General features: G+C 36.3%; 2 protein-coding genes across 3 annotated transcripts in view; one reads left to right on the forward strand and one right to left on the reverse strand.

Annotated features, from left to right (window-relative positions):
• The first annotated feature begins 9,037 nt into the window (after positions 1–9,037).
• On the forward strand, positions 9,038–9,478 carry KRTAP23-1 (keratin associated protein 23-1). Its single transcript, XM_031029913.2, is given in 2 exon segments — positions 9,038–9,146; positions 9,149–9,478. Coding segments are annotated over 2 exon segments (180 nt in total). The 3' UTR covers positions 9,220–9,478.
• Positions 9,479–24,300: 14,822 nt separating this feature from the next.
• LOC102725985 (keratin-associated protein 13-1-like) overlaps positions 24,301–24,514 on the reverse strand; it is a 5,859-nt gene continuing 5,645 nt past the window's right edge. The window contains exon 2 of one of the 2 annotated variants that reach the window (XM_006734987.2): positions 24,301–24,512. In XM_006734987.2, the coding sequence (XP_006735050.2) occupies positions 24,301–24,512 (212 nt within the window). The remainder of the gene's footprint in view (positions 24,513–24,514) is intronic. The other variant, XM_081804925.1, reaches the window with a different exon arrangement.

Below are 24,514 nucleotides of genomic sequence, written 5' to 3' on the forward strand. Positions count from 1 at the left end.
CCTGATCAGCTAGTTAGGGACCTGGAAAGGAGAATATTAGAATATTGATACAAAGAAATCTGGTGTGGAAATGTATGGATAGACACATGCAGTGGGCACAAAATGTGAAGATCTGTATTTCCTCTTAGTGCTCACCAGAACACATCCACCATGGAAGAGGAATGAAACAATCAAGTAAACAAAATGACTCTGCCAGTTGATGTGAGCTTACCTTTGTCAGCAATCCCTACAAGATGATAAAATGACAAGAGGAACAAGGGACCACAGAGGCTATGAATGGTTCAGGCAGCATCAGCTCCTACTTACAAGGCTGATATAATTGCTACCTGTGAACATCCAATCTTGGCAATGGAGGCTAATGCTAAACTCCCAGTATGACATTAGTCCTCAAGAAGACCAACTGGCTGCTTGGTTGTAAGTTGAACATGGTCCTCTTCTGCCCTGGAAAGATCAGTGTTCATTCTCAAATGTATAGATACATATTCAGTGTAAGAGTTTGCTTTTAATGCTTACCTCAGCAGCACCATTATTCAGGTGTTAATGAATAGCTTGATCTATCAGCATGGGATTGTTCACAATGTAGCATCCACACAGGAAATCCACTTCACAGTAGAGACAGTGTAAGTGAGATCCACAGGTTTTATCAAAAACCACACCACTCTGAAGCTCCCTGCCTGATGGTACATTGGATTGGCCTACTGACTACAAAGTTGAAGTGTTAGCATGGAGGCAATATCCTCAAAAGATTGAGCTCCAAATACCCACCTACTATTACTTCCAAAGGCCCATTTAAGGACTTTGTGCTTCCTATTTCTGCAGCTGGAATTTTCAAGGATAGAGGCCCAGTTCCCAAAGGCAGACTTGCTAAGGACCACATCAAGGGTCTCATTGAACTACAGCTATGGCTGCTGCCTGAGCACTTTGGGCTCCTTGTATTCAGGTACCAACAGACAAAAAGAAAGAGTTATCATCTATGCAAGAGGAGATGATCCTGATTAGTAGAAAGCTAATGGGTTACTGTTACACAATGAGGGAAGAGGGAGTACGTGAGAAGTTCAGTTGGTCTCCTTGGGTGGCTCTTGGAACCTCCCAACCAACTGTGGACATGACTTGTCAAATGCAGCAACTCTAGCAAGAAAAAGGTACAATTATCAGGATTCACACTTCTCAGGAATAAGGCTTGGGTAATACCACCAAGAAATCCACCATGACCACCAGAGGTGGTAACTAAGGGTGAGACAAATTTCTAATGGATAGTGAAGGAGGGAGATGGTGAGCATCAGCTGCAGCTCCAAGACCAAATGCAGTGACAGGGACTGTGTTTTATGCCACTGGCGTCGCCCTTTTATATTTCCCCTCAGGAATAGAGCTCTACCACAGCCATGGAGAATCTCTCTCCTGACAAGTTAACCCTGAAGATGCAACCAGTGGACTGTGACAGGTACAGATCTGCACTGGAACACACATCACATCACTTCACAAAAGGAATGGCTGTCTGGCTGACAAGTGAGGCCAGCTGACAGGGTTTCTCTGTTGGCTTCTTTGGGCTCTCCCTCAGCTTTCAAGCCAAGGTCAAGTTTTTCTCATGGCAGCCCCTGGTCAGTGACTAAACAAGGTGGTAGAATGGCTTTTTTCATTCACAGGTGCTCCTCTCTTAAAACTTTTTGTTCTTCTATCAGTGTCTCAGTGCCTGCTTCCTGGAGAATACAACTAGCAAATAGTCTCTCTATTCTTTCTTGGAATTTGTTGTTTCCACCTAAGATTATTTTCCTTCAGCCCAAAAAAAATCTGTTAGTATTTATTTCAGTGTAAATTTATCTGAATAGTGAACCCATTGGAAATTAATACTCAATTATTATATTGTTCAAAAGAAAAATAAAATGAAGAATAAGGGTGATAAAAGAGGGTTATTTTATATAAGCATTTTTTTTTTGAGAGAGGAGAGGGAGAGTGTGGGGGGAGGGGCAGAGGGCGATACAGAGGAAGAATGTTTTGTTTTTTTTTTAAGATTTTATTTATTTATTTGACAGAGAGAGTGAGAGAGCACAAACAAGGGGAACAGTAGAGGGAGAGGAAGAAGCAGGCTCCCTGCCAAGTAGGGAGCCCAAAGCGGGGCTCGATCCCAGGACTCTGGGATCATGACCTGAGCAGAAGGCAGACACTTAACCATCTGAGCCACCCAGGTACCCCCAGAGGAAAAATCTTAAGCAGATTCTACACTCAGCATGGAGCCTGACAGGGCCCTCGATCTCATGACCCTGAAATCATGACCTGAGCTGAAATCAAGAGTCGATACTTAACTGACCGAGCCACCCAGCACCCTTATTTTATATTTTGGAGGAAATTACAGGAAAGGAACTGACTTTGAAAACGCACAAAACTCATTCAGTCTGAACAGTGGAGAGGCTGAGTTGTTCTAGGAGGCAGGCCCCAGGTTCTTTTAAAATTTGGACAATGTGAATGAAAATATGTAAAAATACATTAATAATATTTTTTAAATGGCATTTTCTTAAAGATGTTATTGATTTATTTGGCAGAGAGAGAGAGAGAGAGAGCACAAGCAGGGGGAGCAGCAGGCAGAAGAAGAGGGAGAAGGAGGCTCCCCGCTGAGCAGAGAACCTGATGTTGGGCTCCATTCCAGGACGCTGGGATCATGAGCCGAGCCAAAGGCAGATGCTTAACCAACTCAGGCATCCAGGTGCCCCTTAAATAGCATTTAGATGAAAAGTTCCATAGGCTAAAAGTAGGTAGAAGAGATACTTGAAATCCCTGTCTCTTCATTCCCTTTTTCCAGATTCCCACATTGTCACCATCACTCCTGCTCCCTCTTCATATGGCCTGAGTCAACCTCTTCTTGTGACTCCATCTCAATTCAGTCTTTTGCCTTTAAATGTTTGTCTGGTTCCTTCCTATTTTTAGCCACTTCCCATTATGTGTTATTTTTCTTCCCTCCATTGGATGTGAGAAGTACTGTATAATACTAAGTGATAGATGGAAAATAAATTTGGAGAATGTAAATCAGTGGTGACAAGTAGAATCAATCATTAGAAGTATCCTTATAAAAAATAAAGCTATGTCACTTATCACTTGACATAGAAGAAAAGTGACAGAAAGAATTCCCGAGCAAAGCAGGAATAGATATACACAGAGTCATAGCCAGGGGGAAAAGAAGGGGCTTTCCTGGCCATAATAGGTTGAGGATTACTGACAAATTGTTCTGAAATTTCTGAGATAGGAATGATCATTGTACCCATTGCACCCGTAAGTAGAATAGGTACGAAGCTAGTCAACTGCAATGACAGAGAAGGTTAATGAATTACACAAATGCAGAAGAGGGTATGCAGATGATATGAGAGGACTCTACCTATACTGTGCTGTACCATCTGATGAGTATGTAAAATACCCAGTGCACAAAATCATCTTAAACTTCAGAATTTTCTCATTGTGACTAATCTGAACTCATATCTCCTGTCAACATGTCCCACAGCTACTGCTCTGGAAACTTATTTTCCCAGGCCCTTGGGGGAGGGAGGTCCTGAGCTACCTACCCAGGCTCTTCCTATGGCTCTTCTTACCCCAACAACCTAGTCTACAGCATTGACTGCTGCTCTCCCAGCACCTGCCAGCTGGGCTCCTCTCTCCACAGCGGCTGTCAGGAGACCTGATGTGAGCCCACCAGCTGCCAGGCATCCTGTGTGGTGTCCAGCCCCTGCCAGACATCTTGCTACTGCCCGAGGATCTCCATGATCTGCAGTCCCTGCAAATCAATTTATATCATATCTATGGGTCCAGCAGTGTCTTCTCTTTGGATTATGGATCTACTAGCTGCTACTCACTGGGTTGTGGATCCAGTGGTTTTAGACCCTTAGGTTATGGAGTCCGTGGCTTCTCTTTCCTGAGCTATGGATCCAGTTTCTGCCACCCAACTGACTTTGCTTCTGGTAGCCTCCAGCCATCTTGTTGCCAATCTACCTATGTATCTGGCTTCTGCTAATCAACTTGTTGAATTCTAGTACATTTATGCAAAGTCATCAAAATGTCTACCCAGAGTTCCATCATGCTCATTATTTCCAGTGACAACTATCTTAGTCTTTGATCACCAGTTCCTTACCCAATTTCTATCAAGCATACACTAACAGACTGATTTTTGCATCCTTTTAATTTAATGACTTAACTCATTATGGATGAAGTTCATGGTAATTTATTTTCTGCCCCAAATGGATAAAAAGTTAAATGATTATAATCCAATAAACTAATTTATTCTTATTGAACTATTTTTATGTTATTTTTTATATATTATTGAGCAGAGTATGTGTTAAGTTTGATTTGACAGGTTTAATAAAAGCTCAATATGCATCTCATAGTAAATTTTGGAAGTCTAAAAACTTGTGAATTTGATCTGATTTCTTCAGATTATGGATATTTTTCTCATTCCAACTACAGTTATTGGACATCCATATTTTTTAGTTTTAGAATTTTATGAATTATGGTCTGAGAATTAGGATATATTTTGAGTACTTCAAAAAACATGGGTTTTATCTATGTGGACAGAGGGAATGTGACTGAAGTTGACAGATTCTTCAGGAATTTCATTAACAAGAATAACATTCAGATTTGCATGGTTAATATAATAAATGAGAGAAAAACTAAAATGCCAGTTTAAAAATATATATGAGTCTTAAATGAATTCTAATGAGTTTACCCAAATCTTATTAAAAATGGCCAGACTCACACATCGATTGATGAATGTCCAACATAATTCACTTTTTTATATGTATGGAAAGATATTCTTAGTGGGAAGAATGTATGTGATTCCCTATCAATGTTTTACTAAAGCTCAAACTAAATATAGGTGAAAACAAAAAGCACTTTATAGCAGTGGACTTAACTTTTCATTTGGATCTCACCATAAAGTTGGGGACACTATATCTTTACTCTTTGGGTAGTATTCTCATCTTTCGCAGGCCAAGTACTTAAAGAAACCCATATGAGACTAAGATAAACAGCAGGTTACTAAGGAATAAAATTATATAAGACATTATCCCTAAATAGTGCTATAATCAAGGCTCAAAGAATATCCTACTCATTATTTCCTTGGACCCTCGGATAGAACTATGAGAAAGACAATTTTTAAAATTCAGGTTATTATTTATTTATTTGTTTTATTTATTTATTTATTTATTTATTTATTTATTTATTTATTTATTTGAAAGGGGCAGAGGAAGAGGAAGAGAGAGACTCTTAAGCAGGATCCATGTCCAGCCCGGAGCCCACTGCAGGGCTCGATCTAACAACCCTGAAATCATGACCTGAGCTGAAATCAAGAGTCAGACACTTAACCAACTGAGCCACCCAGGCACCCCCAGTTTATTTTAAATAGAAGGAAATGAACACAAAGTAGATCAGAGTCTTCCTTAGTCATGAAAACCAAAATTGTCTCTCAGATGTTGCCAAATATTCCCTGGGGGATAGAAGGCATAATCACTCTTGGTTGAGAACAATTTATCTAAACTAATGTATGGTGAGAAATGGAGGTAAAACAGAGAAAGGAATTTATGCAAATATGGACTATAGTGAAAAAAATTAATATACTTGTTTGTATTTGGAGTCCTAAAGTAGAAAAGAGATAACACTGGGGAGAAAATATATTGCGGAGAAATTTAAAATTTTTCCCAAAGTCAATAAAGGCTGCAAAGTAAAATTTAAAGACAGAGAATACCACACCTACGCACTAGTAAATCTGATGAACACCAATGACAGGAACATTTCTAAGAAACCTGAGAAAGAAAGCTGATTTCTTTTTAAAAAGAAAAAGCGACAATAGGACTAAAATACGACTTACAAAGATAATTGAATGAAATATTCAAAATTCTGAAAGAACACAGATGCCATCCTAGAATACTATGCTCAATAAATAGGTGCTTTAAAATTGAAGATAATTTCAGACAACAAAAAATTGAGAGAACATCTCAGCAGCAAACTGACACTAAAATATGTACTGAAAGTTGTCTGTTAGTGAGAAGGAAAATGTCTTTACCCGTCAATAGGAAAAAGTCTGAAATTCAGGTATGAGCTGACTTCTCCCATTCTTAAGACTGTATACTTTCTTGGTCATGGTATGACTTCCCAGGGGACATATACAAGTAACCCTTTGTCTACATTGGGCAAATATAATAGAAACACTTTCTCAATAACAAATAGACAACAATTACCTGATGCCATCAATCTTAATATTCCAAGTCATGGTTTTTAAGTAACTGGCTACTTGTTAAGATGACCAATCAAAGTTGAATCTTCTGGATGGTCAGTAACAAGCTGAACAGCAACTCCCATAGAATAATTAGATGGGTGGCAAAAGTAGGATCTAAAATAGATAATGGAAATCTGTTAGTTCCACAAACCACAGATCTGAAAAAAATAGGTAAAAAACAGAGATAGGAATCAAATACATACTTGGGAGCCATTATTCCACAACTCAGAGCCAACATTTTAATATAAAATCTCCATATATATACACATATTTGAGAGAAAGAGAGAGCACACAAGTAGGGGAGAGGGACAGAAGGAGAGGGAGAAGGAGAGTCTTAAGTATGCTCCACTCTTAGTGAAGAGCTCAATGCAGGGCTAGATCTTACAAACCTGAGGTCAGGACATGAGCCAAAATCAAGAGTTGGAAGCTTAACCAACTGAGCACCCCCTACCCTGGCACCCCTTTATTGCTTACTCTTAAAAGTGGGATATTATGGTTCTTCTATCTGTACCTCAATCTGGCATTCCAAGTCTTTGTATTGGAACTCTTAGTCCTTTCATGTTTTATATATATTCATATGTATATATGTATACACATACATATACGTGTATGTATGTATGTTTATATATATATATGAGTTTATATCTACCAATGTTTATATCTATCAATGTATAATTTTCTTATTATTTGGTCTTTTAATTACTTTTGCTTTCCTTTTCTGCTTTTTTAATATTAGTTCAAAAACCTTAATATTCTCAGGGTGCCTGGGTGGCTCAGTCATTAAGTGCCTGCCTCCGGCTCAGGTCATGATCCCAGGGTCCTGGGATCGAGCCCCGCATCAGACGCCCTGCTTGGTGGGAAGCCTGCTTCTCCTTCTCCCACTCCCCCTGCTTGTGTTCCCTCTCTCTCTGTGTCTCTCTCTGTCAAATAAATAAATTTTTAAAAATCTAACAAAAAAATTATTTAAAAACAAAATAAAAAAAACCTTAGTACTCTCATTTCCCCCATTTAAGTGTAATATTTGCATTGTTCTACTAATTTTAGAATTTCTTAGAAATTTCAATGAACATTCTTGATTTATTTCTGCTTAAATATAAACTATTATTTTACAATTTCCCCAATAATGCTAAAATCTTAGAATGCCTTATATCAAATCCCTCTCTCTCTCTTTTTTTTTTTTTTTTTAATTCATGAGAGACAGAGCGAGAGAGAAAGGCAGAGGGAGAAGCAGGCTCCCAAGAAGCAGGGAGCCCGATGCGGGACTCGATCCCAGGACCCTGAGATCATGACCTGAGCCGAAGGCAGACGCTTAACCATCTGAGCCACCCAGGTGCCCTCAAATCCCTCTCTTTTTAAGCATTATTATTCTTGTGCATTTTAAATACATATATTTTAAAGCCAAAAATCATTTCAATTATTGTTTTATAAATTTGTATTCAAATGTAATTTATATTTACCCACACATTTACCTATATTTCTTCCTGCACTTCCATATTTCTGAGAATATTTTGTTTGTACCTAAAGAGAGTCTTACAGTATTTAATTTAGAGAGCTCATTAGAGGTAAGCATTTAAGTATCCTGCACTAGAGTACTAATCTCAAGGAGGTGGTCTAGGGAAAAAAGAAGATGCTTGACAATAAGTGAGAAAAATGTGAGAGAAAACTTGATGGGACTGCAATGCCCAACTAGGGCTATTCTAGAAGAGTGAGATGTCTGGATGACTATAAAGACAGATGGTAAAAAGGCACAATGTATTTAAAAATTCATCCATTTGGAATTGTTTTGATTTGAACAACATTTACATTCAACAAATTAGAAGTTTAAAATAAGGTAGAGGAGAAACCTGAATGTCTCACTCTGTCCTCTGTCACTTACTTCTTCCCCTCATCTCAATTGATAAACACTCTTTGAGGGGCTCAAACTGGCCAAACTGGTCTCCATTTGCAACTCTGTCAATGTACTATTCTTACATCTTGCTTCCCAATACTTGTCTAGGGTTCCTTCCGTTCCTAACCTTTCTCCATTCAGTTTGTAACATTGTTGGGCCTTTTCCATTGGGTATGAGATACTCTGCATTAATATTTAATACTTGGAAAATAAGTTTTGGATAAAACTGAATGGTCACAAGTAGTTTTCAATCTTTAGAAGGCTTTTTGGCAAAGCTGAAGCTATTCCTGTAACCAAATTGAAAGAAAGAAAGAAAGAAAGAAAGAAAGAAAGAAAGAAAGAAAGAAAGAAAGAAAGAAAGAAAGACAAAAAGAGAAAGAAAGAAAGAAAAAGAGAAAGAAAGAAAGGAAAAGAGAAGAAAGAAAAAGAAAGAAAGAGAGAAAGAAAGAAAGGTGATGTCATTTTCATCTCCACCCTTAGAAGGAACTCACACCCCAGCAAAGCTAGGATCAGATACATGTACAGCATATACCAGGAAGAAAAGGAGGGACATTCCTGGCCAAGTTGACATGGCCATTAATGCAAAACAGTCATAGCATTTCTGATGTAAGAATTTTTCCTTGGCTTTGTGTTATAATGAAATTTATTATAGCCCTCATAAATACAATAGGTAGGAAACTATGCAGCTGCAAATTACAGAAATGATGAGTTAATACTATGCAAATGAAGGAGTACAAATATAGGGATGAAGCTTTTGTCATTTTCGACACCTACAGCTGAGAATGTATAAATGCCACAGTCCAGGAGGTAGAATAAACCTCAGAATATTCTCTGTGAATATTCTCTGTGAATTCAGTATTCACAGTGTTTTCTCAGCAGAGCTCACATCTCCTATGAATATGTCCTACAGCTGCTGCTCTGGAAACTTCTCCTCCCGCTCCCTTGGGGGCTACCTGCGCTACCCAGGCTCTTCCTGTGGCTCTTACCCCAGCAACCTGGTCTACCGCACTGACCTCTGCTCTCCCAGCACCTGCCAGCTGGGCTTCTCCCTCCCCAGTGGCTGTCAGGAGACCTGCTGTGAGCCCACCAGCTTCCAGACATCCTGTGTGGTGTCCAGCCCCTGCCAGATGTTCTGCTATCGCCAGAGGACCTCCACGCTCTGCAATCCCTGCTGGATGACTTACCTTGGGCCCAGCTTTGGGTCTAGCAGCCACTGTCCTCTAGGCTATGGATCCAGAAGCTGCTACTCACTGGGCTGTAGGTCCAGTGATTACAGAACCCTGGGTTACGGAGTCTGTGGCTTCCCCACCTTGGGCTGTGGATCCAGATTCTGCTACCCAACTTATTTTGGTTTTCATAATCTCCAGCCATTTTGCTACAAACCAATCTATGGACCTGGCTTCTACAGATTAACTTGTTGAATGTCCAGATCTTTTTGCAGAATGTTAGCTATTTTATTCTCAAAAGAAACAACTCTCTTTATGGTCCCCAAAGACTAATTGCTCACCCACTCTACGGCCACCCAGTCTAGCTTTCAGATGGGTTCTTGCAGAATGTAAAACCAAGCAATAAGCCTAAGTTTTAAATCATATAGCTGCGTTAGTGATGGAAATCATAATTATTACACATCCTTCAAAAATTAAAAAAAACTAATTATTTTAAGTAAATAAACACATTTATCCTGGCATCCACATATGTTGTTTTTATTATTATTTATTATGTATTTATTGAGTAGGAATTTCTTTTAGTGTTATTGGGTATATTAATTAATATACAAAAATATATACATAATATATGTATGTAAAGGTTAATATAAGATTAATTTGCTTCACAAAGTAAGCTTTGAAATCATAGAATTTGGAGAATTTGAAATAAAATTTTCATATTTAGATTTTTTCCTTTTTATATGAACCTTGTATAAATAAATATCTCAAGAATTAGGAAAGCCTAATCCTTTAAACCATGTAAGTCCTTGTATCTCTTTTCAAAGGAGAAGGAAAAGTACAAAATTTGGTGTATACATATGAAATGTAGAGAGAAAGAATAAAATTTAGATATATTGGTAGGTTTGCACATGAAACAAAAATTAAATATAAATCTAACTTGTGGCTTCATATTTTCAGAAAATACTAAATATAAAGCTTGAATAACTTCCATTAAACTCATCCAATGTTGGTTGAGAAAAGTATTGAAATCTTTGAATCCCAGAAATCAATGGAATTCATTTCTTTATGGTAATATAAGAAGGAAGCCAGTTATGCTTGATGTAAAGATTTTTGGTTCAGGATATGTATTTGCCTCTATGTTTTCCAATAACTCAATTGACATATGGCTGAGAACCACAGCCTTTATGTCAGCAAAAAGTGGAGATCCATTATTTTTATTTTTTATAGATATGTGTTAATCTTTTAAAGGCCGTGTATTCCAGAAAACAATATGTTGCTATGTGAGACACAGTTTGATAAAGAGACAAATCTAATAATAAAAAAGAATTATCTTTGGGGTGCCTGGGTGGCTCAGTCGTTGGGTGGCTGCCTTTAGCTTGGGTTGTGGTCCTGTGATCCTGGGATAGAGCCCCGCATCAGGCTCCCTGCTCGTCAGGGGCCTGCTTCTCCCTCTCCCACTCTCCCTGTTTGTGTTCCCTTTCTTGCTGTCTCTCTCTCTGTCAAATAAATAAAAATAAAATCTTTAAAAAAAATTATCTTTGTGTTGAGCTAAATAAATGTTCAAATAGATTTTCAAGTCATTATTTCTTTAGAATCTTAAGCAGCACTCTGAGGGGGAGATATATTTTATGTGCTAAATTTCTTTTAAACATGAGGCAGTGGAAGCTCAAAGTGAGTCAAAGTCTGGCCAAAGATCCCAGTTTTATAGAGAAATCAACGTTCACAATTTCCTGATAGAAGCTACTATGAAAAACAAAAACAGAAATCGTATAGGATGGAATAGAGGAAGTTTGGGAAGATAAAATGGAATGAACAAAGCAGAAAGTTAGCTGGTATGGTTAGGGAACATTTGGGCAGTTAATTTACAACAAATGGAGGGTTTATTTGGCAAACAGCGCTAGTTATTAATAATGGCTGCACATTACCCCACCATTTTAAAGTCTGAGTTTTGAATGATTTCATATTCACCTATTAAATTTATTGGAACAGATTTCTAGTGATAATCCTCCAGGTTTCTTGTCTGTTCTAAATAATTTTGCATTTATCACAGAATAAATATTCTTACCAACCATCCTCATATATAGAAACTTAACATGAGGGGCACCTGGGTGGCTCAGTTGGTAAAGCGGCTGTCTTCGGCTCAGGTCATGATCCCAGCGTCCTGGGATCGAGCCCCACATCAGGCTCCTTGCTCCACAGGAAGCCTGCTTCTCCCTCTCCCACTCCCCCTGCTTGTGTTCCCTCTCTTGCTGTGTCTCTCTCTGTCAAATAAATAAACAAAATCTTTAAAAAAAAAAAAAGAAACAACATGATATATATATCAAATATAACTTTTGACAGCATCAGACTGGGTAGTTTAAATCACTCTTATGAATAAGAACCTTAGTAAACCTTGATAATGCACAAACTCTGGAGCACTATCAGCTAAGAACTGCTAAATCAAAATTAGGACAAGTTTTAAGTAAAAATAAATGTCGGTATTTGGGCTACTTTCTTCCTGAGTTTTCCACTGATTCCAAAAATGTTAATGGGCTCCTGGTACGAATGAATAGAATCAGATTCCAGGGCCCTTTTTTTTTTTTAAGATCTTGGAGTACAGGTAAACATTCTAGGCTTTTAAAGACTCTATTAGAATTTTATGAAGAAGCAAACATAGAATATGTTTCATAGGAACTGAAGTCAACCTCTGAATTGTATAATTCTTCATATTCAAAGTGTTAGTAATCTTACCTCAGCTTGGTACAACCAAAGTAAATTCCTCTGCAAATAGACCCATTCAGAGACTCAAATTACCTATGGTAATTGATTAAAATTACCAATGCTATCAAAAGGCAAAACCAAACCAAACTAAGAGACAACACAGAGCACAAACAAACCTACAGGATATCCAGATAATGTACCTATTGGAAATGTTCAGAAAAATAATTGTGATTATTATTCTTAAGAAATTAAACACAAAGTTTAAGAATTTTAACAAGAGTACTAAAACTGTAAAATACAATAACTGAAATGAAGGAACCTCATTTGAATTGAAGACAAACTAAAAGAGTCTAAGACTATGGGCTAGCCTCCCCCTCAACTGAGATATAGAATATACTAATGAGCTCAGATCAGAGTGCCAATATACCTGGTGGGAGTACAGGCAACGTCGTGATGCATTCAAGCTGATTTAAACTGGGGAAGGACAGTCTGCTTAACTCAATTCTTTCAGGAATCTTACTGTTAAGCTCTTTGCCTTCCTAACATGCAGAAGGAAGTATTTACATTCTCTGGAAAATGATAAATCAATATATTTGCATACATATATTTTTGTGTGTATATGTGCATTGATCATATAATCATAAGAGTTTACAAATACAATTGTAACTCTATATAAATATAAATATTTATATTTCAAAATCCACTAGTCTTTTATTTACACTATCTATAATGCAATAAAACATTATAAACTATTCAAAGAGCATGTAGATGTTACCCAATCAAAACAATCAATAGAAGCAAATTTACATTTATTACAAATATTAGAATTAGTTGGCACAGACTTTAAAGGGACTATGATGAACATGTGAATAATTTCAGAAAAAGATGGATATAATTAATAAGTAGCTGGGGAATTTTAAGAGATGGAAATAATTGGGAAAAAAACTAGTGGATATCCTTAAACAGAAAGTTAAAGACTTAAAATTAAGTTAAAGATTTAAAATTAAAATTAGATTGGGAGAATATTTGACAAAACAGAAGCAAGGATAAGTGAACTTGAAAATAGATTTTTTTAAAAGATTTTATTTATTTATTTGAGAGAGACACAGTGAGAACAGGAACACAAGCAGAGGGAGTGGGAGAAGGAGAAGCAGGCTTCCCACAGAGCAGGGAGCCTGATGCAGGGCTCGATTCCAGGACCCTGGGATCATGACTTGAGTCGAAGGCAGACGCTTAATGACTAAGCCACCCAGGAGTCCCTTGAAAATAGATTTTTAAGAAAATATATCACCCAATTCAAGGTACTTGGAGAAATAATGACTGAAAAAAGAGACAGAGTGAAGATTTGGAAACTTGTTGAAAAACATCAAGCAATCTAAAAACAATGTAAGAGAAGTCCCAGAAAAAAATAATTGAGCAGAAAAGAAAAAAAAACAGTAAAAACTTTTGTACATTTGATTAACAACAAAAAGCCAAGATCAAACAAATCAATAAAACCTCCAACTCAAAAATCCAAGAATCTTAGGATACTTGAATCAGAAGAAATCCACATTTAGGCACATTGTAGTGAATTGATTAAAAGCAAAGATAAAAAGAAAATCTTAATTGATTAAAAGCAAAGTTAAAAAGAAAACCTTAAAGTAGCTAGAGGAAAAAAGAGACATTACATATGGGGAACAGTAATAAGAAATACAGCTAATGTTCTTAACACCAGAAGAAAACAGAATGATATTTTTAAAAGGCTAAAAAGAAAAAAAAATATTCAGCCTCCTAGTATTTTATATCAGTTCAAAATACCCTTCAAAAAAGAAATAAAAATAAAAATATGTTCAGAAAATTTGTATCCTCAAAAAATTATCTACAAAATCATTAGTTCGACCCTGGCTGATTTGATAAAAAATTTCTAGAAGTGTGTGCATTTGAAAAGTAGGTACTAAAATCTAGGGATGACACTGCTCAGATCAGAAACAATTGAACCCATATCTCAAGAATGCAGACCTACAAACAAAAAATGCAAGTCAGTATTTCCATAGTAAACAGCACACATATTTTGAAACTGTCCAGTTGTATAACGTTGACAAATAATTTAAGGGTTTTTTTTTTTTTCTTTTTTAAAAAAACTACCCTTGGAGGTCTAGAGTGTTCAGTCCTGACCAATATACAAGTTTGGGCTGGGCAGACCAGGATCTGAGCAAATGGGAAGTCTCCTTCAAGTAGACTCCCATCATTCACCCTTATACGAATGTAGAATTAGAGATGAGAATTTGCTGGAAGAGAATGAGGTCACAAACCTCTTTGATTGGTGCAGAGGATATGAATTAGGATTTGGTACTCCTTGAAAACATATTTATTAACTTTCTGTTTTGTCTAAGAGTAGTTCTGCAGCCTATTTATCTTGTTAGTGACTTCTAAGTTTGTCATGGCTATTTTGAAGAAGTATTTGTAAGACAAAGACACCATACTTGCTGGAGGAAATGAAGGAAAAATGAATTCTGCTTTGGAATATATGAAAATAAATATTTTTCCAAATGATTATATAAATTTTCTGAAGCTATTGGCCACCTATTTTCCTGTATGATTTTTTTAAATGAAATAATTGATTTTATTGATTTTCACAAAATCCAAAGTTTGTGACCTTGTTGGTTTTCTCTGTTTTGTGTTTGATTTCTATTTCATTTATTTCTATTTTTATCTTTATAATTTCCTATCCTAAAATTCCTTTTGGTTTAAACTGCTCTTCCTTTTTTAAGCTTCCTCATAAGAGGAATAAAACTTTTATTTCAAGCTTTCTTGGATTTTCATATATACATTAAAATGTAAACTTTTCCTTCCAAACAGCTGCATCTCCCCGATTTTACTGAGTTGTATCATCATTATTATGCATTTCAAAATATTTCCCAATTTCCATTGGGTCTTTCTTTTCTTTGATATTTGGATAATAATGAATGGTATTGATTAATTTAAAATCATATGAGGTTTTTTAATATTTTATTATTTTACTTATTTATTTGAGAGAGAGAGTGAGTGAGAGAGCAGGAGCGGGGGAGGGAAGGGGAGGCAGAAGAGGACTCCCTGCTCATGGGGCTCAATCCCAGGACTCCAGGGTCATGACCTGAGCCAAAGGCAGACACTTAACCAACTGAGCCACCCAGGTGCCCTGCTATGAGGTTTTTGGGTTTTTTTAAGTTAAAATTTTGTAATTTATCTCTATCTTATATCTACTAATGTTTTATTTTTTAAATACATATTGCCAGCACTGAACTGAATAACCCAAATTTAAAGTCTAATGCTGGCCTTTGTGATAGAATTTATTTCAATAGATTTTCTCCTCAAAATGAAATTTGCATGATTTAAATGTAATAAGCTCCTTTTATTTTAATATTTTATTTACTTGAGAGAGAGAGCAGAGGAAAGAGAGAAAGAAAGCATGTGCAGGGGGAGGAGCAGAGGGAGAGGGAGAAGCAGACTCCCCACTGAGTAGGGATCCCAACATGGGACTCAATCCCAGGACCTTGGGATCATGACCTGAGCTGAATGCAGATGGTTAACCGAGGTGAGCCACCCAGGTGCCCCTGTAATAAGCTCCTTAATCCAAAAATAATGTAGTGGTTTGTTGTGTTTATTTTTTACTCTTGGTTTGTTGTATATTTGTGAAATTAAAATGAAAGATTATATTTTTCTGTGAATGGGCTTTGAAAGCTTGTGTGTGCAAGGTCTTAACAGATATCTTTAAAGTTTTAATTCTCTTAGAGCAGTAATTTCTTGGAAGTTCATAGTTTGAAGGTGCAAGTATCTCTGACGATAAGTCTCAGGAGCAGAGCAGAGTGGAATTCACTCAGTGAACAATGGAACATGTGTCTGTGCTGACAGAATGATGGAATGAAGAAGCTGACACATATACCAGGAATATAGAAAGCAAGGAAATAAGTTAGTTTATATGGTTTGGTCCATTGAAAAAAGAAAGTAAATAGAAAATTACTATGTGTTTGTAAAATTAAGAGAAGAATGCCTATAGCTTTAACTAGAATTAAATATACCTCATTTTGGTTAAAAATGTCTAAATTTTGCATTCCAACAACCAGTTTCTAGCCTTATTCATTTCTGTGTGTAAGGAGGTAATCACTGAAGCTAGGTGGGAAGGGTCCAAGTTCAGAAGGCGTGGGTTCCATCTTGGTGCCTTCCCAAATGAGCTTTTAAAGCAGCCTATATGTCTGTTTCAATTGTATCTCAATATGAAATTGGATATTCTTTTATTTTTTTTAAAGATTTTATTTATTTATTTGACAGAGAGAGACAGTGAGAGAGAGAACACAAGCAGGAGGAGTGGGAGAGGGAGAGCAGCCTTCCCGCAGAGCAGGGAGCCCGATGCGGGGCTCGATTCCAGGACCCTGGGATCATGACCTGAGCCAAAGGCAGACGCTTAATGACTGAGCCACCCATGCGCCCCTTCATTGATATTTTTATGGTTCCTTTCTAAACTTTTATAAATACAATATTTCAGGAAATGATAAGCTGCTAAAAATAGGACTTATTGCAAATGAGCCAAACACAAAAATAAAATGATACCTTTGTGTAAAGCCAGGGAATACTTAAAGAAATTTTCTATGCATTGTTTCATCATACTCACAAGCATACCAGTGTGGAATTCACTCATTACACTCTAAGGTCCTTTTAGCATATGAGAAAATAGAAGCTCAAAGAGAATCATAGATTTTCCAAAGGTGCCATTTCTTTAAGGAAATAAAAATGTCCCACTCACTTCCTGAATGCATTAAATATGAGAGACGTAAATGACTATATAGATCACTAAGTTAAACTTAACTTATTGTATAGGCATGGATCTTGAGACCTAGAAGAGTTAGTTTCTAGGTCTCAGAGAGAGTTAATGGTAAAGCTAAGGATAGACCCCTGGTTCCTAAGTTTCATTTTAATGCAATTTCAATTGTGCCATGTGATCTCATCTCTCTCCTTCAGTCATCAGTCTTCCTTCTGCTCCCCATTACCATCATGAGTTTCTGGGTCTTAATCTCCTCTTATAAGGACACCAGCCATGTTAGATTAGAGCCCACCCATATAACTTCATTTTACCTTAATTACCTCTTTAAACGTCCCATCTCCAACTTCAGTCACGTTCTGAGGTATTGGGGGTTAGGACTCCAACTTAAGAATGTTGGGGTGGGCGGCACAAGTCAGCTCACCCATTTTGGTCAATGTTGTAATCATTCAAGACCATAAGGCAACAAACATAAGACTCAAAGTCATCATGTTGAGGAAAGTGGAGTAGAAGAGTTGAAAAACTCATCATCATCACCACTAGATTGCTTGAGAAATTATCATGATTTCTAGACTGTTACTGGGAAATCTAAAGGCAATTGAAAGTATGAGAGAAAATACAGATATTTCATTTGGCTTTCACTGACAGGAATAGAAATGACAATGCTCAGTACTCCTCTGAACTTATTCTTATTTTGTTCATAATTTCCATGATTTTTGAAAATAGAATAACACAAATGATCCCCACATGCACATTTCCATGTGTGGGCCAGTCGTCTTAGAGATCCGGAACATAGACAAAATAGCATTAAAATTGAAAAATACTTTTTGGCTGAATCGGAGCTATCTCTGATGATTAAAAGAGTTATCTGATTAAAAATGTAAAAGTGGTTCTCTGGCCCCAGGAAATACTCTAGTTAAAAAAGCAAACAACCTTTTAAAGCCAAATCAGGGATTGATTCAATAGTCATTACACCACAATGTAAAGAAATACACACAATTCCCAATTACAATGTTGGAGACAGTAAATTTGTAATATCACAACATACTTACATTAGATGCAATGTCTTGTTTAAGGATATCAGCATTAAAGTATAAAAACTACCATTAAATCTCAAGAAATTGTCTCAATCCCATATAAAATCTGCTCTAGAAACAGTCAACACATAACCCCCAAGTCTTTAGCAACATGCTGAGTTTACCAGGATCAAGGTAAAGTTCCCTCTATATTCCAGCAACAGTGATTCTGGGTCTTGTTTCCTACAAAGGCAGCTCTGCTCTCTACCAGATTCCTACTAGATCTCCCATAGGTCCTGTCCCTACCAGACTTCCAACTTTGTCATGCTGTTTTTCTTGGCTTTCTGTTACACTCACTGGCTCTGTAAATTTTGAACTCAGGAATTCAGTTCCCAAGCTCCTGCTGCCTAAGCAACTCTATTTCCAGGAGTTGCCAGTCATCTTTTTACCAGCCAGCATGTGGTTCTGATTTCTAGGGATTGATGTATTGTTTCCCAGGAAACTCATCATGAGTCATTTCTATGCAATTGATTTCACCAATTCCTATTTATTTATTCTTGTCACATTAGTGATTACAGATAACAGCTTTGTTCCCCTTCAACCTTGACTCCCATATTTTTTATTAGTCATGCCTCATAGTATGTTGTCAAACATCTTGTCAATACTAGTCAGTTCTCAAAATAATATTCATTCGGCTCTGCTCATAGGGAATGCATGATGAACAAATGTTCCATGATATTTTTTTTCAAAGAAAATGCATTCATTCATTTGCTACTACATAGTGAGAAAATTTTAAAACAATATTATTTAAAAATGTGGTTCCTGTTTCTTTGAACTTACCATCTAGCAAGGTTAACCAAATAATTACTTAATTGCAGCAGTGATTAAAGCTGTAAACAAGCAAATCCTCAACATATAAGTATGTTTAACAATGAGATCTTAACAGTCTTAGAAGTCAACAAAGCTTCCCAGAGAAAGTAGTTTACAAGCTACAGCTGGAGAATGAGCAAATATAGCTTGATCAAGGTAGAACCTGGAGCAAGGACGTCCAATTAAAAGATGATTACACTAATTTGAGTGAGAATGAGAAAATCTGTGATAATGAGGTCCAATAGCATATCCACAAGTACACATCCTGGCTTGCTCTTTTTTTTTTTTTAAATCTGTCTCCCAATTTCTACATAAACCCTCCTTTTACTGTAAACCAATGGAACCTCAATTCTTCCCTGAACACACAGGATGTATTTTTTCACTCTGCTTTGGTCATTTCAGGTCATCTTCCTATACTTCCCTTATCTCTTCTCATAATTCTCATATCTTTGATATTTAAGAACGTCCCAGCTTTTAGATTCATTTTTAAATTCCATTTCATTTATATTGCTTCCCTCACCAAATAAAGGTTATCTTCCAATCTTCTGAAATTGGGCTAAACTGTATTACAATAAAATTTAAAGAGGGAGGTGATAGGAATGGGATGGTATAGTGAGTATGCCGATCTTGAACTAGAAGAAATTCAGTTAGTAAATTGCTATGTGTAAAGTTCCTATTTCCTGATCTGAGGGGAGTTTGAAAACAGAGTTCCCAGGAGCACTGGGAATGAGAAAGCAAGGATTTTGTTGCAAATGTCCTCTAAATTAATTCAGTTAATAATCAATTTCGCCCCATTTCCATGGTTGTGTATAATTTGATACCATAAACAACAAGCTCTTAAAACTAAAAAGATACATATCTCTTAATGTGAGCAGAGAAGGCAGCTCACTACACACTCAAACATATGCACATAAAATCAACCACATTAACATATCCCCACATTTCTAGTCATCATTGCACTACAGGTTTTAGCCAGAGAAATAGGCAATAAAAACAAATAAAAGGCATAAGTATGAGCAAGGGAACAGGAAAGATTTCTGTATTCACAGGTGGAATGACATAAAAAAATCCAATGAAGCTATAAAACTTCTATTAAAAAATCTATTTCATTCCTATGTAATAATGAAAAATATGTGAAAAATCAAATCTAAACTATGTTATAATAACAACAAAACATATAACCTAAGGAATATATTTCAAGATTCCCATATTTAATACTATAAAATATTGCAGAAAGAAATGAAATAAGACCCAAATAAATAAAGAGACATCTTGGATTAAAAGATGTTTACTATGCCTATTTATAGATTCAACACAGTCTGAACAAAAATGCCAGGAGGATTTTATAAAAATTAAAAAACTGTTTCTAAATTTATATTTATAAATTCTAAAATTTATATTATGTGAGGGGGCAAGAATAATCTTGAAACAGAAGTAAAGTTGGAAGACTTTCATTGTCTCATTTCAGGACTTAATATGAAGGTATATTTAGATATTGAACTGAAATAAGTATAGATAATCAATGAAACAGTATAAAGTTCTAGAATAGACTCCTATGTATACTGTAAAGTTTTTTTTACAAAGATGTCAAATCAACTCAAGTGGGGAAAAATATCTTTTCAACACATGGCATTTGAATTAATAGATACATGTAAAGAACTTAAAAATATATATATAAATATATGTTGATACATGCCATAGACCTATATGTAAAAGCTGAAATTTTAAAGTTTCTAGGACAAAAATAAGAGAATATCTTTCCAACCTAGTGGGAGGCAAAACTTTTCTTGGAGAATACAAAAAAAGTACAACAAAAGAAAAATAACTGATAAATTTGATTTCATCAAGATGAAAGTTTGCTTATCCAATGTCATCATTAAGATAAGGAGGCAAGTCACAAATATAAAATTACTAGCAATACATAAATCTAACAATGACTTATTTCCAGAGTAGATAAAGAATTCCAACATATTAGCAAAAAAAAATTTAATGTAGATAAACATGAATAAACACTGCACAAAAGAAGTCAAGAGAATAACCAATGAGCACGAGAAGAGCTGCTCAAAATCATTATTCACCAAGTAAATGAAACTTAAAGTCACACACAAAAAAAGAAACTTAAAATCACAATGAGATACCACTCTCCTCCAGTAAATGGTTAAGAGAAAGATGATGTCAATGTTGATGAGAATGTGGAGTCTCTAGAAATCTAGGGCATTGCTGGTGGTAGAGTAAAATGATAAAACCAACTTTGAAAATTTCAGCGATTTCTAATGAAGTTAAGCTTATGCTCACTCTATGACCCAGAAATTCCATTTGAAGGTTTTTCTCAAAAAACAAACAAACAAACACAAAAACACTGACAACATATGTCCACAAAAAGACTGGAACAATCAATGTTCAATTGCAGATTTATTGATTAAAAAAAGTTTTATTTATCTTGAAACAATTCAATAACCATCCACAGGTGAAGGAATAAACACATTGTCATCTATTCTCACAAGGGACCACTGCACAGAAATAAAATGAATAAAACATAAGCACCATGGAGAATTTCAAGAACATTATGTTGAACAGCAGAAAAGCTGGATACACCTAAGAACATACTGTATGGTCTAATTTTTATGAAATTCTAGAGGCAAAATCATTCTACGATGATAGAAATCATTACACTTACTCTTGGAAGTCAGAATTGGGAACCAGTTGGCATACAGATGATCAGCAGCTTCTGGAATTATAGTTGCAGGGTGGCAGAAGCTTGGGACCTAAACCCCTAGGTTCAAAATTCGAGGTGTTAGGCATCTGTCAAACAATACGGCAGGAGGAAGCCAGACAAGTACCAGCTGGTCTCCTGCTCATTGTGTGGAGTGGGATTAATTTGGTGAAAACTGGAAGATCACAATTCACTGTACTGAAATATAGAAAGAAGAAAGTCTATACGCTGGGAAATTTAGTATGTGCCAGAGACATGGAATGGATGAAGGGGCAGTTTCTTAAATGAACATGGCAAGACATCAACTCAGGAGTTACGTTTCTTGTAAAATATTACAGTTTTCTTATCTTGACTATCAACGTGAAATGGGATATTGTAACTTCAGGTGTAGCTGTGGTATTGCAAGTTTGCTGTCCTCACCATTGAATTTTGCTTTGTTTGTGAGCACTTCATCACATGGCTATCTAATTACAGTCAGTCGTTGAGGTTTTTTTGTTTGGTTTGGTTTGGGTTTTTTGTTTGTTTTTTAGTAAATTTGCTTGTTTACTAGTGTTGGTAGGCAGAATAATGGTTCCTCAAACATACCCATATCCTAAACCTCAGAATTTATGAATATGTTACTTTATGTTGAAAGGGTTATTAAAGTAGCAGATGGAATTAAAGTTGTGAATCAGTTGACCTTAAAATAGGGAGGTTAGCAGGGGGACACAACATAATCTTAAGCATCCTTAAAAAGAGGCAGAAGAGTAGGTCAGAGTGATATAAAGTAAGATCGACTTGACCTACCATTGCTGGCTCTGAAGGTAGAGGAAGGGGAGCATGGGCTGAGAAATGCAGCTGGCCTCCAGAAGCTAAAAAAGACAAGAAAGTAGATTTTCCCCTAGAGCCTCTGGAAAGGACTATAGCCCTGTCAGCATGTTGCTTTCAGCCCAATGGGACTGTATCTGACTTTTTACCCATTGAACTGTAAGATAATAAATTTGTATTGTTTAAACCACTGACTTTGATGTAATTTGTTTTAGCAATAATAGGAAAACTAAGACACTAGTATATTTCTGAAAGTCAGAAAATTTTCCACTCTGACATCTAAAAGCTGGAGACAGTAACAGACAAGGCCTCAGCTTGGCCAAAAAGCTCCAGGTCCTCCTCATGACTGCTCTGTCATTGCTTATGTTTTGGGGTACAAAATTGGATTCTTTCTCTTGGTTGAAGATAATGGGCATGAGACCAACTTGGATCATTAAAATTCATGAGCAGGACTGTTTACAGAGGAGTTTAATATTTTAAATTTTATAACACTGATGAAATTTTTCCCCAAATCTCCATTCATTATTCCTTTATGTTTTCCTCTAGCTATGTAAGTGTCATGACTATTTTCTAAACATAGTGAAGGAGGAGGAGGAGGAGGGAATGAAAGATGAGGAAGAGAGGGAGCATATGAGGGAAGAGAGAGGTTGGCGAGAATGCACAGAATAAAGCAATTCTATTAATAACTCTATAATAACTTGCTGTGTAATCTTGTAAAATTCTATCTAGCTCTTCTATTTTTCAGTTTCTACCTCTGTGGACTAAGTAGATTGAATTAATGGCCCCTACCACTCTTTTTATATTTCAGATTTTATTATGTCAGTAGTTAAGGAGGAAATAAAGCATGGTGAGATATACCAGGATAAATTTAGAAGACGGTTTTTTCCAACCTTCAAGTACTCTGCATTCCATTTCCTAATTTCAGGGATGTTTGAGGATCTTATAAAATAAAGACTGGGGAAAAAATATTTAAACACTGCTTGCTCTATATGAACATCACATCTCTGGTTGTTATCATGCTATGTTAGTATGTTATGGTATCTGTATTATCTACTACATGGTTAGTTTCTATGTTACCTGTTAGTACCTTACATTTATAACACTTGGATGTAGGAGAGAAGAATGGTGTAAATAAATTTTATTTCAATTTTATTTCAATATACAGCAGAAACAGTCATTTTCAATGATATTAAAGGTTTCTCGTTTAGATTAGATTCTCATTTAGTTAGATTCAGTGTATATGTTGGCAAAGAACCCAGGTGCAACTTCACACCTGCTGAGCCTAGTTCCTTCCCAGCTAAGTTTGTTCTCATCTAAGTTGTTCTTATACAAATGGGGATAATTTGAGCAAATTGAAAATAGTAATTGGAGTACAGGGACTTAGTCAATTAGAAAAAAAAAATATGTGGCATCCCTTCACTGTGATTAGCTGAAGCTCATAGGAACTCTTTTTCTAAAATGTTATACCCACACACTAGTCTTCCATTTGAATAACCCGCATGCACAGGCCTCATCATGTAAATCTAAACTTTGTTCCTACACTCCTCAAATTTCTTTAATACATAATGTCTTTATTATGTCTTTGTGTGCATAGGCTATATTCATTGTGTGAACAAGATGTTCAAACCCCTGAGATTTCATTGAGAAAAAGGCTGTACCTAGAAACTGTGGGCATCCAAGGAACTGCTTAAACAGGGGGAAATACTCAAACCCAACCAAAATTAGTGCACAGCCATTAAAATCTGAACTTTCCAAAGCCCATTAACAAAAGCACTGATAACACAAATCCCAGTTGACACATTTCTAGTAAACAACAACATTAACAACATATTTGGATAGCAGAATAAAGATTTTATTAAAATGAAATCATTTGACTTTCCACCTATTTTTGGGAGAAACGCAAACCATAAATTCTTTCAACAATGCAATTTGAATTACTCGTTAATCTTGTGGTTTGACAGAGTTCTTCTATCAGCCAACGTTTGAGGGCTGGTGAGGTAAAGTTACTAGTGATCAGGGAATATTAGATACTTTTTAATGGAAGAAATTAAGATAATAGATAATCTCAGGACAGAATCTGCATTTTTCGAACGGATTTTGCTCTTCAACACGCTAATCAGTAGAAGTCAGATCTACAGCGTGGCCAGTAACAAGATGAATGGAAACTCCTGGAAGGAAAATAGATTGGGTGACAGAAACTGGATCCATAACTCAGGGAAGGGAAGCCATAGACTCTAAAACCCAGGGGTCTGAAGCCCTGGGATCCACAGCCCAGTGAGTTGCAGCTTCTGGATCCATAGCCCAGGGAGCAACAGCTGCTGGACCCAATG

This window comes from Leptonychotes weddellii, chromosome 1, assembly GCF_054177405.1.
Source record: "Leptonychotes weddellii isolate Sample4059 chromosome 1, ASM5417740v2, whole genome shotgun sequence".
Taxonomy (NCBI): domain Eukaryota; kingdom Metazoa; phylum Chordata; class Mammalia; order Carnivora; family Phocidae; genus Leptonychotes; species Leptonychotes weddellii.